We start from the raw sequence: 16961 nt of genomic DNA, 5'->3' as shown, positions 1-16961 counted from the left end.
TTAAGGGGGGAGGGGGGAAAAACAAGCTTTGGACATATAGAACAATACAAATTTAAAAACACAACATTCATACCATTCGGGTGGGTTACAGTCTTAGTCCCAGGCCTGACGGGATAGCCAGGTTTTGAGGGCTGTGCGGAAGGTCTGGAGGGTGGTGGGGGTACGAATCTCCACGGGGAGATCGTTCCACAGGGTCGGAGCTGCCACCGAGAAGGCTCTCCTCCGCGTAGTTGCCAGTCGGCATTGGCCGGCTGATGGGACTCGGAGGAGGCCTAAACGATGGGATCTAATGGGTCGAATGGAGGTGATTGGCAGGAGGCGGTCTCTCAAGTACCCAGATCCACTACCATGAAGGGCTTTATGGGTGACAAGTAGCACCTTGAAGTGCACCCGGAGATCGACAGGTAGCCAGTGCAGCTCGCAGAGGATAGGTGTTATGTGGGTGAAGCGAGGTGCACCCACAATCGCTCGCGCGGCCGCATTCTGGACTAGCTGAAGTCGCCGAATACTCTTCAAGGGCAGCCCCATGTAGAGCACATTGCAGTACTCCAGCCTAGAGGTCACAAGGGCACGAGTGACTGTTGTGAGAGCCTCCCGGCTCAGGTAGGGGCGCAACTGGTGCACCAGGCGAACCTGGGCAAATGCCCCTGATGACTGCTAACACTCTCCCGGCCTTCCGAAAAGCCACCAAGACCTGGCTGTTCCGGCAGGCCTGGGGCTGTGGATCAATGTCCAGCCCCCACTTAGACAGAATGGATGGTGTGCAATTTTAACAACTGTATTTTTACCTTTAATTTTTAAATGCTTTTTTATCTTGTCTGTAAGCCGCCCAGAGTCCCATGGGATTGGGCGGCATACAAATTTTATTAAATTTCAAATTTGAAGAGTTAATAAATAGACTGGTTCTTTGCAACACCCTCCCCCTCCTTTTTTTAACCTATTATTTTTACTTGGTGTTCGTTTTTTTATCTTTTTAATTGTATTCTCTATTAAAAGAGTTACTCACCTCCCCAGTGGCCATGTATTTCCCATCGGGAGAGAAAGACAAAGCGCTCACGGTTTTCCTTAAGGAGAGAGAAAAACTTTCATAACTTTCTGTCTTCATAGAAATGAATACTAGTAGAATACATCATTTCATTTCATTTCATTTCGCTTTATTTGTATGCAGCTCTTTTCCCTAAAAGGGACTCAGGGCGGCTCACAACTCAAGGGAGGGGAAAAACAGACAAGTTACAAAACATAAAAACCATACACAATTAAAAAGCACAACAGTCATACTATTCGAGTGGGGTTGGAGTCTTTAGCCCCAGCCTGTCGGGACAGCCAGGTTTTAAGGGCTATGCGGAAGGCCTGGAGGGTGGTGAGGGTACGAATCTCCACGGGGAGTTCGTTCCAGAGGGTCGGAGCAGCCACAGAGAAGACTCTCCTCCGGGTAGTCGCCAGTCGACACTGGCCGGCGGATGGAATTCGGAGGAGGCCTAATCTGTGGGATCTGATCGGTCTAGTGGAGGTAATTGGCAGTAGGCGGTCTCTCAAGTACCCAGATCCACTACCATGAAGGGCTTTGTAGGTGACAACTAGCACCTTGAAGCGTACCCGGAGACCAACAGGTAGCCAGTGCAGCTCGCGGAGGATAGGTGTTACGTGGGTCAATCGCATCCACTAAGGGAAGTCGTCGACTTACAACCACAACTGAGCCCCAACATTCTCATCGCTAAGGAAGAAGTGGTGAGTTTTGCCCCGTTTTAGGAACTTTCTTGCCACAGCTGTTAAGTGAATCCCTGGAATTGTTAAGCAAATCACACAGTCCTTAAGTGAATCTAGTTTCCCCCACTGACTCTATCAGAAGATCACAAATGGGGATCACGTGACCCTGTGGGGTCGCTGCAACCGTCATAAGTACAGGCCAGTTGCCAAGTGCCTAAATTCTGATCATGTGACTGTGTAGATGCCACAAGACCAGTCAAAAGTCTTTTTTCAGCGGCTGCTGTAACCTCAAACAGTCACTAATAAAACTGTTTGTAAGTTGTGATTGCTGTAAGTTGAGGACTACCTGTATTGGCTGGCTGACATCAAAGCATTTGATATCCTGCCCTCCCAGACCTTTTTATCCAACAAATGCATCTACTGACATTTTCAACTACTGACTATTTCTCCACCATTTGTAAGGAAATTACAAAAAATGCTTCCTGCATCGCTTGTCCCCAGTGAATTGACTGATTGTGGAGCAATTGAACCTTGGGGTCCCTGCAAAACTCTTAAAACAGTGTTTCTCAACCTTGGCGACTTTAAGTTCTGTGGACTTCAACTCCCAGAATCCCCCAGCCAGCATAGCTGGCTGGGGAATTCTGGGAGTTGAAGTCCACAGGACTTAAAGTCGCCAAGGTTGAGAAACACTGTCTTAAAGCTTCAGGAAGGATAAAAATCGAAATCAAAAGCTGTGGCTTACCTGGCCGTATTAAAGATGTGCCTTTGCTTGTTCTTCTGAGGGTTTAAAATCACAACCACACATCTGAAGAAAAGATGGAAATGTTGACGTGGGAGAAAATTTCCCAGGATTCAAAAGGGGAGGAAAAATGTGAGAACCTTCGTAGGCGAAAACGCATTGGAATCACAGTCCTGTTGCTTTCAATGATGCTAAATCAAAGACGCTAAGCGTGAACCAGGGTAAGCCTCTGGCCTTGAACAAGAAAAACTTGGAAACTCTTTTAAATCGTATATCAGAATTGAATCTGATCAAACTGCAGCTAAAATATGTTTTTTTCTGAACAAGCCGTCAACACAAGCAATAAAGTGTGGTTTGTGATAAGGGCCCCTTTAACGGAAAACGTAATGAAAATTAAACACACTGCCTGCTTGGGCCCTAAAGAGAACTGGCATGTTATTAAAAATTGGAGGAACTTATACTTAGAATAACTTTATTGTCACTTTAAATGTACACTGATTGGCATACATTAGAAATTTCATTCTATACAGCTGTAAAAGGGTTACCACCACTAATACACACTAATATTTCAACCCACAGTAGCAAAACACTTACCCTGTTGGATATGCTACCTGTCCTGAGTGTGGGTCACATGTTAAGCCATTGCTGGTCTGAGCAGTTATTCCCAACACTCGCTCAAGAATCACCTGGATGAAAACAAGACAAAGCATTGTGGCTCCTGCCAATCCTCCTTTTCCCCAGTACACGAGAAACCTGACTGATTTTTCCATGGGATTAATACATACGGGTATGTGTCTGTGTGTGTGTGTGTGTGTGTGTGTTTGTGTGTACATACAATTGGCAAAAGGAAGCTCAGGACCCTACAGGTTGGAAACCTGCAGAAGAAGCCTTCACCCTACAGTGCATAGACAATGGCTAAAATGATGATTAGATAGATAGACAGACAGACAGACAGAGGATGGCTAGATGAATGATAGATGGTAGATAAATGAGATATGGATAGAGTGATAGAATGATAGAGTGATAGAGTGATAGAATGATAGAATGATAGAAGGATAGATGGATGGATAGATAGATAGATGGATAGATAGATAGATAGATAGATAGATAGATAGATAGATAGATAGATAGATAGATAGATGGTAGATAAATGAGATCTGGATGGAGTGAGAGAGAGGATGGATAGTTGAATGATAGATGGTAGATAAATGAGATATGGATAGAGTGATAGAGTGATAGAGTAATAGAATGATAGATAGATAGATAGATAGATAGATAGATAGATAGATAGATAGATAGATAGATAGATAGATAGATAGATGGTAGATAAATGAGATCTGGATGGAGTGAGATAGAGGATGGATAGTTGAATGATAGATGGTAGATAAATGAGATATGGATAGTGATAGAGTGATAGAATGATAGATGGTAGATAAATGAGATCTGGATGGAGTGAGAGAGAGGATGGATAGTTGAATGATAGATGGTAGATAATGAGATATGGATAGAGTGATAGAGTGATAGAATGATAGATAGATAGATAGATAGATAGATAGATAGATAGATAGATAGATAGATAGATAGATAGATAGATAGATAGATAGATAGATAGATAGATAGATGGTAGATAAATGAGATCTGGATAGAGTGATATATAGATGAGCGATAGATAGAAAGATAGAAATGGAAGGAGATAGATACATAGATAGATATCCGGAGATAGATAATGTATATAAAATATGGATATATACAGTATTATATATGTATGTACGTGTATATAGATATTATCTATCTAATCTATCATTTTATCTATATTATCTATCATCTAATCTATATCACCTATCATTTTATCTATCTAATCTCTATATCTCATCTAGCTATCTTATCTCATCCATCCATCCATCCATCCATCCATCCATCCATCCATCCGTAGCAGGGGGTCCCCAAACGTGCCAACTTTAAGACCCCTCCCGGGAGTTGAAGTCCACAAGTTTCAAAGTTGCCAACTTTGAAGACCTCTGATCCACAGAACTCTTTTCTGGGATACGCCCACTCTCCGGCCCCGCCCACCACGTCACGCATCCCCTGGGCTCCTCCCCTTTCCCCGCCCCACCGCGGCGGCTCCACCCTTCCTTGGCTTAGCCCCGCCCCTCACCGCCTCCTCCGGCCCTTGCTGTTTCGACCTTCGCCTCAGATTGAGGAGAGGCGGCGACTCGAGGCTCGGATTCGTCGTTCGCGGGTACAAGCAGCCGCCTCCCGCTCCTCCTCCTCCGCCGGCCATCTCCCCTACCGAGGCCGACTGCTTGCCAATCGGCGGATCTCTCCCCGCTCAGCCTCCGCCGCGGCTCATCGCCCCGTAACCGTCCCAAACAGCGCGCGGAAACGGTGCCGCGCAACGGTTGGCCGCCGCCGCGTCAATCACGCCCGGAAGCGGCCAATGGGAGGCAGCCTTTGCGACCAACGGCCCGCCTCCCACTTAGAAGCCTTCCGCACCGGGCGCGCGCCGTCGCTTTCCTTTGGACCAATCAGGTGGCGCCGTCCCAGCCGCCGCCCTTCTACGCAGGTCCGCGGGTTCGAATCTGGCCGGACCCGCCCAAATTTCGAACATTGCCTTCTTTTTTTCCCCCCCTACTTTTGTCTTTGTTCAAGGTTTCCACTTGCTGGCCAACTCCATTGGATCCCAGTGGTTCCATTAAGATCAGCAAAGGGATGCTGATTTAACACAAGTGTTTTTCGATCTGGGGCACTTTAAGATGCTGGCTGGGGAATTCTGGGAGTTGAAGTTGTTAGGGGTATCTCCGTTGGGAGGCAGTAGTGCAGCGGAATGTGCAGCTGGAGAGAAAGAATGTTGCAGAGTTGCAAGAATAGTTTCAGACACTGCTAGTAAAAACAAGTAGTTTTACTACTGATAATTGCTTCACAAGCAGTCATAGTAGATATTAGCCCAAACACAATTCAAAGAACAAACAGTAGCTTACAGTCGCAGTTCACATTCCAGTCATCAAGCATAGGACAAGCAGAGAGAGAGAGAGAGAGAGAGAGAGAGAGTGAGTTCTCTTTGACTCCTTCTTATAGTAAAGTTAATTACAGCTGTTAAGTACATCCACTCATTTAAAGCAACAACGACCATTTGTTGTTGTATTCAGTGGGGTTTATGTTTGTGTCTGTATTGACCGCAGGGCTCCCCAAACTTGGAAACTTTAAGACTTGTGGACTTCAACTCCCAGAATTCTCCAGCCAGCAGAGCTTGTGAACTTCAACTCCCAGAAGTCCACAGGCCTTAAAGTTGCCATATTTGAAGACCTCTGATCAACCGTATGTCTTTCTATCTATTTTTATCTAATCTAATCTAATTAATAATATAATATAAACATAAAATATATAATAATATAATATAACCCATACAATATATATATATAAAAGGGAATGGAGAGCTACTCCTGTTCCCTTTTCCTATCTCTATAGACCAGTGTTTCTCAACCTTGACAACTTGAAGTCCTGTGGACTTCAACTCCCAGAATCCCCCAGCCAGCATAGCTGGCTGGGGAATTCTGGGTGTTGAAGTCCACAGGACTTCAAGTTGCCATATTTGAAGACCTCTGATCAACTGTATGTCTTTCTATCTATGTTTATCGAATCTAATTAATAATATAATATAAACATAAAATATAATAACATAATATAACCCATGCAATATATATAAAAGGGAATGGAGTGCTACCCCTGTTCCCTTTTCCTATCTCTATAGACCAGTGATCTCCAACCTTGGCAACTTTTAAGACCTGTGGACTTCAACTCCCAGAGTTCCTCAGCCAGCCAAGCTGGCTGAGGAACTCTGGGAGTTGAAGTCCACAAGTCTTAAAGTTGCCAAGGTTGGAGACAACTGCTATAGACAGCACTGCCTGCCTCCGCCCGGCGAGCCAGGGCGTCACTTGCCCGCTCTGCGCAGGCGCTGGGGAGGCGTGGCTGCGCGCCGGGGGCGTGCCGCGTGACGTCATGCGTCAACAAACGAGCTGGGCTCTCCGGAGGCGCCGCCACGATGACCAAGTATTGCCGGGCGCCGCGATGCTCCAACTCGGCGGGGCAGCCGCGGCGGGACCAGCGCCGGCTCAGCTTCTACAAGTCAGACCCCCTTGCGGGAAGGAGGGAGGGTGGGGCTGGGTGGGGTGGGGAGGGGTCTGCTTGGGACCACCCGCCTCGTGCCAGGGGGCGGGGCCAGACTGGGGATTGGGAGGGGGGAAAGGGGGAGGGAGGAAACCCCCCCCAACCCCACCTTGGCCTGACCACCACCCCCTCCCATCCCCCCAGGCGAGGCTTTCCTCCCCGGCGAGATTCCCCGGACTACAACTCCCAGGTGGCGTGGAGGGATGGGCTTTGTAGTCCGGCCCAGCTGGGGAGGGGGCGTGGGACTGGGGGGGGAGCAGGAGGGTCTCGGCCCCTCCCTTATTGTGCTTTCGGGGGAGGTTGTGTGGAGGGGGGGCAGTAAACCCCTTCTCAAGGAGGGGGCAAGAGACACCCCTTCCCTAGAAGAGATAAAGAGACCCCCTCCCTAGGAGTGGGGAAACAGACCCCTCTGGCTGGCCTTTGGTGGTCCCAGAGCCTCATTATGGGGAGGGGGTGAGCAGACCTTTGGGAGTCTCTGGGTGTTGCTTCTTATGGGAAAGGGGGGGGTTATATAAGCAAGAGCCCCCTCCTCATTTTACTCACCTGGAAGGGGAGAGGAGGGGGCCTCCAGGCCTGAATGGGGATTGATCTGGGGCTCCTGGGCAGCCCCATTAAGACAGTGTTTTTCAACCACTGTGCCGCGGCACACTAGTGTGCCGTGACATAGTGTAAGGTGTGCCGTGGGAAAAACACTTTATATATAGTCAATATAGGCACAGAGTTAAAAAATTTTAACATTTTCTAATGGTGGTGTGCCTCGTGATTTTTTTTCATGAAAAAAGTGTGCCTTTGCACAAAAAAGGTTGAAAAACACTGCATTAAGAGGTGTGTAGTAGTTAAGGCACCAGCCTAGAAAACAGGAGACAGCGAATTCTAGTTCCGCCTCTGGCGACAAAAGTCAGCTGGGGGACTTTGGGCTAGCTTATCCTACCCCGCAGGGTTATCGTCGTGTTGGATCCGCAGGGGGGCTTTCGGAAGTGGGAGAAACATCTAGTAGATTTTTCTTCCCCCCTAAAAGTAAACCTTGTCCTGTCTTTGTGGATGTGGACCTCCGGGCCAAAAGGAGAAGCGGTTGGTAGTTAAGTTTCTTCCCCAAAACTGTGGTTTTTTCATCCGGCAAATGCAATCTCTTATGACTTTCATCACACAAAGCCAGAAACCTGACTCCGTGGATAAGGTGGTTTAGGTCGGAATTTCTCCGATAACACCAGACTGGCTGGCCGCAATAGGCTTGTCCTTCCAGCAAAATCGATTTTAAATAGTCTCTTAAAATGACCTCACTCTTGACCTGGGCTCCCCAAACTTTAAGATTTGTGGACTTCAACTCCCAGAATTCCCCAGCCAGCTCTGGAGTCTTAAAGTTACCAATTTTGACGCCCTCTGCTCTTGACAGTGAGATGGGCAGCATTTAATAAACAATGCTATCTCCTTTGGAGTAAGCCACAGCGTGTTTTATAGGGCCAAATTTTATAGCATTCCAAAACAAGAGTTTTAACTGCATGTCGTAGCTGCCTTCCTGACTTCTTTTGACCATTCTCGTACCTGAATCTTATAACAAGAATCGAAGGAAGGAGATACGGGTGTCGGCAGAGAAATGAGGAAGGCGATGGAGAGGATACACCCTTGTTTCAGCGGCCTGTGTTTCACCCTTCATGGTGTCTCGTTCATCCTGAGCCTTCCTTTCCGTTCCCCTACTACAGGTTTCCCTTACACAGTCCTGAGCGTCTCCGGCAATGGCTCTCCCAAATGAACCAAGAGAAGTGGATCCCCACCAAGCACCAGCACTTGTGCAGTGATCATTTCGCGCCTTCCTGCTTTGAGTACCGGTGGGGAGTTCGCTACCTGAAACCCGATGCCGTTCCCACCATCTTCCAGACCTCGGACAGCCCACTGGTGAGAACCCTGTTGCTTTTTTTTCCGTGGGGTGGGAATGACCTGTCAGGGAACGTCAGGAGGGAGAGGAAAGAAGGCAATTTAAGTCTCTCTTTGTAAAGTTAAAGCTCTATTAAGATGTGGAGATGGTGGTGGAGACAGGTTGAAAACAGGGATGTCCAACCCTGGTGACTTTTAAGGCTTGTGGACTTCAACTCCCAGAATTCCCCAGCCAGACATGGAGAAGTTGAAGTCCACACGTTTCAAAGTTGTTTAGATTGAAAAACACTGGATTAGGTGATTTTTCTGCTCCCTCCCAACTCTATCATTCATGGCTGGCTGGGGAATTCTGGGAGTTGAAGTCCGCAAGTCTTAAAAGTCATCAAGGTTGGACACCCCCTGCGTTAACAGAAGAAGCAGCAAACCAGTCCTGGTGTCTTCCCATAAAATATATAAAATACAGGCAAGGGGTGTATGTTCCTATAATGTCTTATTATTATTATATTATTACATTATTAATATTTTTATTATATTATATTTCTTATATATTTCTTATATACTTATTTATATATTTATATTATATTATATATTTATTTATATATTTATATTTATTATATTTATTATATTTATTATATTTATTATATTTATTATATTTATTATATTTATTATATTTATTATATTTATTATATTTATTATATTTATTATATTTATTATATTTATTATATTTATTATATTTATTATATTATATATTATTATACAATTGTATCACAGCGGCCAGTTGTTTCGCCGGATTTGGCATTGGTTACTAGTTGGGCCCCACCCAGGGGCCTAGGACGTCGTAACGTATTTTCGTAATATGCGTGCAGATCCAAGCAGTGCGGCTTTTGGCATTTGACTGATGGGGATTTTGTCAATTTTTAACTGTTTCAAATGTAATTCCAGTGCTTTTGGAATAGCACCCAGTGTGCCAATTACCACTGGATTACCACTGCTGGTTTGTGCCCATAATAGTTGAATTTCGATTTTTAAGTCCTGGTATCTTGCGATTTTTTTCATGTTCCTTCTCGGCGACCCTGCTATCACCTGGTATTGCGATGTCTATGATTGTGACCTTATTTTTCTCAAGCAGTGTGATGTCTGGTGTATTATGTGCCAGTATTTTGTCCGTTTGTATACGGAAATCCCACAAGATCTTGGCCATCTGATTTTCGGTGACTTTTTCAGGCTGATGTTCCCACCAGTTTGTTGCTGTTTTAATATAATTTTTGCACAAATTCCAATGGATCATTTGTGCTGCTGAATTGTGCCGCAATTTATAATCAGTCTGCGCAATTTTTTTACAGCAGCTGAGTATGTGATCAACAGTTTCATCAGCTTCTTTGCAAAGTTATTATTTGCAAAATTATTATTATTATTATTAATATTATGCTGCCCATCTCACTGTTAAAGCAACTGTGGGTAGTCTATAGAATAATACAATTTTTAAAAAAAAGATCATACAAGACATTTACAAGTGGACGAAATAAGAGACTAAAAACCAAGAGCATTTTATTTATTTATCTAGTCTCGTGTGTCTCGTTCTGAAACCTCAGGGGTCCCTATTCACACAATCCGATTCTGGGGACCGAGGGTCAGAGAATAAAACCATTTCATGCTCCTATTTGGCCTTGGATTTAGCTGGCTGTAAACATAAGTTCAGGTTTATCTCAGCTTGGGAAAGATAAATATCAGGGTTTGGTTATTGTGTGCGTGTGTGAGTGTGTGTTTGTGTGTGTGTGTTTGCTGATAGGGCTTTGATTTCTAAGCAGGTCCCTGGTGGCCACAGCTGAATATTCCGCCTTTGCAGCAGGTTGGACTTAGATCCAGGAGTAAACAACTACGGTCAGGTGACTTTTAAGTGCAGCTTTAATTACCCCTGGAGGGACTCAGGTAGAGGGACAGGTATGTGCCAGGTGAGGCCTGGAGTTTGTTCAGGGATGAAAGACGTGGAATCTGCCTTCAGAGAGGCGAGAGATTAGAAGACATCAAAGACTGGAAGTCTTTAAGAAGATGCTGGACAGCCGTTTGTCTGAAATGCTGTAGGGTTTCCTCGCTAGGCAGGGGGTTGGACTAGAACAGTGTTTTTCAACCTTGGCAACTTGAAGATGTCCGGACTTCAACTCCCAGAATTCCCCAGCCAGCATTCGCTGGCTGGGGAATTCTGGGAGTTGAAGTCCGGACATCTTCAAGTTGCCAAGGTTGAAAAACACTGGACTAGAAGACCTCGAAGGTCCCTTCCGACTCTGCTATTGTATTGTATTGATCACAATAAGTCCTCGACCTACAACCACAATTAAGCCCCACATTTTTGTTGCTAACCCAAGTGTGTTTTGCCCCCTTTTAATGACATTTTTTTGCCACCGTTGTTAAGTGAATGACTGCAGTTTTAAATTTAGTAACAATTTTGTTAAGGGAATCTGGCTTCCCCATTCACTTTGCTTGTCAGAAGGTCGTGAAAAGGTGATCTCACATGACCCCGGGACACTGCAGCCGTCATGAACGCTTCACCTGCCCCCAGGTGCTTTGAACTATAAGTCAACCCCCTTTTCTCCCTGGAAGATGGTCGTCACTCTCCCCGAATCCTCCTCCATAGGCTGATCATACAAGTAGTGGTTTGTTTAGTGTCTCCCCACAATCCTCCTCCTTCTCCTCCCTGAAAACTCCCCTCCTAGCACTGATGATGTTCCCTAGTTGGGTCATGAAAGGTCTTCAAGGAAAGTATCAAGCTCAGAGGGTCCAAAGGACCCCCACAGTTTTCCTCCTCCTCCTCCTCCTCTTCCTCCTCCTCCTCCTCCTCCTCCTCCTCCTCCTCCTCCTCCTCCTCCTCCTCCTCCTCTTCCTCCTCCCAAACCCCATTCCCTCCTAGCACTGATGATGTTCCCTAGTTGGGTCATGAAAGGTCTTCAAGGAAACTATCAAGCTCAGAGGGTCGAAAGGACCCCCACAGTTCTCCTCCTCCTCCTCCTCCTCCTCCTCCTCCTCCTCCTCCTCCTCCTCCCAAACCCCATTCCCTCCTAGCACTGATGATGTTCCCTAGTTGGGTCATGAAAGGTCTTCAAGGAACTATCAAGCTAAGAGAGCAACAAGGACCCCACAATCCCCCTCCTCCTCTTCCTTCCCAAGGAGCCAAGGTGGTGCAGTGGTTAAATGCAGCACTGCAGGCTACTTCAGCTGACTGCAGTTCTGCAGTTCGGCTGTTCAAATCTCACCGGCTCAGGGTTGACTCAGCCTTCCATCCTTCCAAGGTGGGGAAAATGAGGACCCGGATTGTTGTTGGGGGCAATATGCTGACTCTGTAAACCGCTTAGAGAGGGCTGAAAGCCCTAGGAAGCGGTATATAAGTCTAACTGCTATTGCTATTCTCCCCCCCTCTCACCCTTCTCCTCCCGAACTCCTGTTCCCTAGCTGGGCCCATGAAAGATTTGCAGGGAAACCTCAGGGAGCCCCCAGGACCCCACAGTTCATCCCCGAGCTACAAACACCCCTCTTTTGGGGGTAAATTGCATGGTTGACGAATGGCCCTTTGCTTTTATTTCAGAAGAGGGAGGGTCCTGGCAAACCGGCTGCCAACACCCCTGCCAAGAAGCTGATTCTCGAGTGCGGTGGAGAGTGGGCCGCCCCCGCTGCAGAAACCCCAGCCTGCCAGGAGCCCGACGCCATGGAGACCCTGACCATAGCCATAGACCCCAGCGTGGGCGCCACCCCGGTCTACGTGGAGACGCAGTCTTCGGCCCCCAACTTGGACTTCCAGGCCCTCTCGGGACCCCTGGTTGGGACGGTGAACCTGCTTCCCCTGGTCCAAATCGTGGAGCCCCTCAAAGCGGTGACCCTGGCGGTGGCTTCCCCGGCCGTGCCGGGCCAAGCTCCGCAGGAGCCCCCGGAGCAGCAGGTGGTGGATTTTGTGGCCTCGCTGCCTCCGGCTACCCTGGGAGCCTTGCCCAGCTCTTCCGTCGGGCTGGCCGGGCAGCTGTGCACCGAAGTGGCCTTGCCTTGCGAAGTTTTGGCCGCCGGCGACCAGGCTTCCCTACGGGCTGTGATGGCCGAGCCGCTGTGGTGGCTGAACAGGGGGCCCTGGTGATCGAGAACGTCTCCATCGAGCCTTTCCTGGCGGGCGGCCCTTCCGTGGCCCTCCCCGTCCTGCAGGAGCCCACCGCCACCACCCAGATGGTGGCCTACTTTGAGACCATCCCCACCGCTCCCGCCGCCACCGCCGCCGCCTCTTCCGGGCTGTCTCCGCCGAGACAGTGTTGTCCTCGGCCCTCAGCCTGCCCATCGTCTCCACCCTGCCCATCGTCTCCAACCAGGCGGCCCTGGAGGCCTCCCTCTCGGCCGAGGAGGCGAAGCTGGAGGAGGGCAGCTCCTCCGCCGACTCTTCGGAGGAGCCCCTGGGGGAGCACCGCTACCACCGGCACGAGGGACGACGGCCGAGCTGGTGGAGGTGGTGTCGGGGCTGCAGAAGAAGGTGAAGGTGCTCCAGCAGAGGCACCGGAGACACTGCGCCAAGCTGGAGGCCATGGAGGGCGTGGTGGAGCAGCTGTGGAAGGAGAACCTGGTCTCGGAGGAGAAGCTGAAGGTCCTGGAGATGGTGAGTGGACGGGGCGGTTCCTTCCGCCGGGCAGGGAATGCAGGGCGCGAGGAAGAACAGGCAGTCCTCGACCTACAACCTCAAAGGAGCCCCAACATTTCGGTTGCTAAGTGAGGTGTTTGTTGAGCTTCGTCCGTTCTGCGGCCTTTCTTGCCACAGCCGTTAAGTGAATTGCCGCCCGTTGTTGACACGACGGTTAGCGAATCTGGGGGTTTCCCCCCCCCTTGGCTGCGCTTGCCAGAAGGTCGCGAAGGGGATCATGTGATCCCTCGGGGCACCGTCGTAAATAGGAGACTATTATTGGCTCTTCTGCTCTCCATACACCATATTGATACCCTCTCCATCACTTCCTTTCCTCTTCTCCCTCTCTCCTCCCTCCCTCCCTCCTTCCCTCTGTCGTACTTCTCTACTTCCCCTTCCTCTCCTCCTCTCTCCTCTTTCCACTCCTCCTTTCTCTCCTCCTCCTCCCTCCCTCCTTCCTTCCCTCTGTCGTCCTTCTCTACTTCCCCTTCCTCTCCTCCACTCTCCTCTTTCCACTCCTCCTTTCTCTCCTCCTCCTCCCTACCTCCTTTCTTCCCTCTGTCCTTCACTACTTCCCCTTCCTCTCCTCCACTCTCCTCTTTCCACTCCTCCTTTCTCTCCTCCTCCTCCCTACCTCCTTCCTTCCCTCTGTCATCCTTCTCTATTTCCTCTCCTCCCCTCTCCTCTTTCCACTCCTCCTTTCTCTCCTCCTCCTCCCTACCTCCTTTCTTCCCTCTGTCATCCTTCTCTTCTCTACTTCCCCTTCCTCTCTCCTTCTCCTCTTTCCACTCCTCCTTTCTCTCCTCCTCTTCCCCCCCCCACCCCCTTACCCTCTCTTCCTCCTCTTGCCTCTCTCCTCTCTTCCACCCTCTTCATCTCCTTTGCATGGTGTATTTCAGCATCTGAGTAAGCTCCGTTTAATGTTGATGGTGTTAGCAATTTCAATGAAACGGCCATTTCACCTCCATCTGGACACAATGGATGCTGCCAGCATCCTATCCGACTGGCCAAAGGTGCCCAGGTCTCCTAACCCACCCACCCCTCTCTGTCCTTCCCTCCCCAGGCCTGCCTGCAGTCCAGCACCTTCATGCCAGAGGCCGGTGGCGCAGTAGCCATCATCTGCCAGGACAGAGATCAAGCGTTGGTCTACGCCATGCCTCAACTCCCCGGTGAAGCCAACGAGACCATCCTCCAGCTGGAAGAACAGTGAGCCGGGACTGAATTGGGGGGAGGGGAGGGGTGGCAGCTGAGAACAGGCCTTTCTGCATCTGGTTGCCCCCCCCTCAGCCCTCCCCAGGAAGTGGCCAGAGGCCAGAACCAGCCAAGAAGGCCGGCCCAGCTAAGCAGCACCTCAGCTGCCTCTCGGTGGCCTTATTCCTTCAGCACCTTATCTTCTGATTTCTCTCTGGGGGTATTTGAGATTATAATATATATGATATATATATATCATGCACTTTCAGCCCTAATCCTTCTTGGGGCTCCGAGGCTGCTAATCTGCCTCGGCCCCGGCTGCTGTGGCCCAGGTGATGGGAATTGTAGTGCAAAAGGCAAGACTTCAACCCCTGTTCCTCCTCCCTTGCTTGTAGTTTTCATCCGCATTTCCAGATTAGCAGCCCACGAGTGCCCGCTTCATTTCCACATCCTAGAATCTTGCTCTCTTGTCGGTGGTTTATTTTCTTTTGAAGGGCTCGGATTCAACGTCTGCAGGGTGATTTTCCTTCCTGGAGGGGCAGCTACTACTGGCCTCTCCAGGTTTCCATGCTGATTCCAGCTAGACGGAAGAGAGGATCCTGTGCCGTTGATCCCAACGGAGCCTTTCACGCAGAGCTTGCAATCCAATGGGTTATTATGATTGTTATCATTATTATTAAGGGGTTGAATGGAAGCGGGGAGTGGGGGGGCAGGAGGAGCGCATAGAAAACGGGGCCACAGGCAGCTTAAAAAGGGAAGCGTGGAAAAGATTTTGAGACGCGGCAACCATCAGCAATCGGCCTGGTGCATTTGGAAATGCGCCTGTGTTTTGCACACCCCAAAGCCAGCTGCAGTTGTGCGCGCCTGCCTTCTTCAACCTGGCGCCCTTTAAAGACTAAATCCCAGAATCCCCCCCACAACGAGACAAGATGGGAGTTTTCTGTGAATTGTAGTTCAAAGCACCTGGAAGAAACCACCAAGACGGATGCGAAACGCTCCGTTGACAAGATTAAGAACACCTCAACGTCAATTCAGAGAGCGCCCAGAATTTGTTCTGCTTTTCCTCCTGGCCAATTCCTGTAATTGTCTTGAAGCCCAAATAGCTGCCAAATAAGATCCCAAATGAATTTTGATCATAAATCCTTTCATTGCTTAAATTTTTTAAAAAGCACACACAATACCCTGGTTTCTGTGATTAACCTGAGCATTGGAGGAAAGATTTCATCGAAGGTTTTACAAAAGCATACTACCCCAGGTTGGCGCCTTTCACATACGTTGGGCCTAAAATTCCCAGCCAAAGGGACTCTGGGAGTTGTATTCCTCCCCGTAACGGAGGCTGCCAGGGTAAATCTCGAGAGAATTGAGCAGAGATCATCCCTTTGCATGTGCTGTGTGTTTATATAGTTCTGTAACTTAAATGAATAAAGGGAATCTGTCGGAAAATCTTTTGGTTGGCTTTGATTACATCAGGAGGGAGAAATCCAGAAGTTTGCATCCACAAGGTGGAGTTTTCCAAAGTTAAGATGGAAATCGGGTGACCCAGCTCCCCGTCTTGATTTTTTTTTAAAACATTGTGTGAGCCCTGGTGGGATCTACCCTCCATCATACACACCAAGTACAATGGAGTGTGTTAAAAGTGGGTCAGTGTTTTTCATCCTCAGAAACAGATACAGATTAACGAGAGTTGGACGGGACCTTGTAGGACCTTGTGGGTACTTGAGAGACCGCCTACTGCCAATTACCTCCACCCGACCAATTAGATCCCATAGATTAGGCCTCCTCTGAGTCCCATCTGCCGGTCAATGCCGACTGGCAACTACGCGGAGGAGAGCCTTCTCGGTGGCAGCTCCGACCCTATGGAACGATCTCCCCGTGGAGATTCGTACCCTCACCACCCTCCAGACCTTCCGCACAGCCCTCAAAATCTGGCTATCCCGTCGGGCCTGGGATTAAAGACTGTAACCCACCCGAATTGTATGAATGTTGTGCTTTTAATGATGTACTGTCTTATGTGTTAATTGTTTGTTTTCCCCCCCTTTTCGAGTTGTAAGCCGCCCTGAGTCCCCCCCAGGGAAAAGGGCGGCATATAAATAAATTACTCAATTACTCAACAGCCCCCTGCCCAAGCAGACCCTACTTAAGAGGTGTGGACTTCAGCTTCCAGAATTCCCCAGCCATCATGCTACTGAACCTGAAGATTGGTGGACTTCAACTCCCAGAATTCCCTAGCCATGTTTTAAACGGGGTGGACTTGCAACTCCCAGAATTTCCCCGGCCCAAATGCCAGTGGACCCGAAGACCTGTGAACTGCCGAGCTCGCTGGGGAATTCTGGGAGTTGAAGTCCACGCTTCTTAAAAGTTGCTGAGGTTGAGAAAAATGGGTATAATGGGCTATGATGCTGTCCCAGCGTGCAGCTGTTTGGAAACCAGCCAAATTCCACATTAGGCTGGCTGGCCAAGGAACTCAAAGCAAATTACTATGCTTTACCTCACCGCTTACATAAATCTATGGTGTGATCACACTTAGTTATATTTTGCATACGTCGGGTCACACACACACACACACACCCGTCCACCACGAGTGAAGCTTAAAGAGCTGGAAAAGTTGCAGAGCGAAGCAGATCCAGGGGGGAAAGAAAATGG

General features: G+C 48.6%; 2 protein-coding genes across 2 annotated transcripts in view; one reads left to right on the top strand and one right to left on the bottom strand.

The window, feature by feature from the left end:
• WDR62 (WD repeat domain 62) overlaps positions 1-5252 on the bottom strand; it is a 29115-nt gene extending 23863 nt beyond the window's left edge. Inside the window, exons 1-4 of the mRNA XM_087727938.1 lie at positions 4602-5252; positions 3041-3132; positions 2450-2512; positions 1007-1064 (exon numbers count right to left, since the gene is read on the bottom strand). Coding sequence (XP_087584064.1) covers positions 1007-1064; positions 2450-2512; positions 3041-3132; positions 4602-4727 — 339 coding nt within the window. The 5' untranslated portion in view covers positions 4728-5252. The remainder of the gene's footprint in view (positions 1-1006; positions 1065-2449; positions 2513-3040; positions 3133-4601) is intronic.
• A 1170-nt stretch (positions 5253-6422) lies between these two features.
• Positions 6423-15763, top strand: THAP8 (THAP domain containing 8). The gene is given in 7 exon segments (XM_087727990.1): positions 6423-6568; positions 8311-8503; positions 12060-12564; positions 12567-12758; positions 12761-12931; positions 12934-13106; positions 14191-15763. Coding segments are annotated over 7 exon segments (1464 nt in total). The 5' UTR covers positions 6423-6485; the 3' UTR covers positions 14338-15763.
• Positions 15764-16961: the final 1198 nt, after the last annotated feature.

Source organism: Thamnophis sirtalis, unplaced genomic scaffold (assembly GCF_051295495.1).
Source record: "Thamnophis sirtalis isolate CommonGarterSnake01/CBP01778 unplaced genomic scaffold, rThaSir2_p1.2 scaffold_13, whole genome shotgun sequence".
NCBI lineage: Eukaryota > Metazoa > Chordata > Lepidosauria > Squamata > Natricidae > Thamnophis > Thamnophis sirtalis.
Note: the sequence above shows the minus strand (reverse complement) of the source record. Positions and strands in the feature narration are given on the sequence as shown.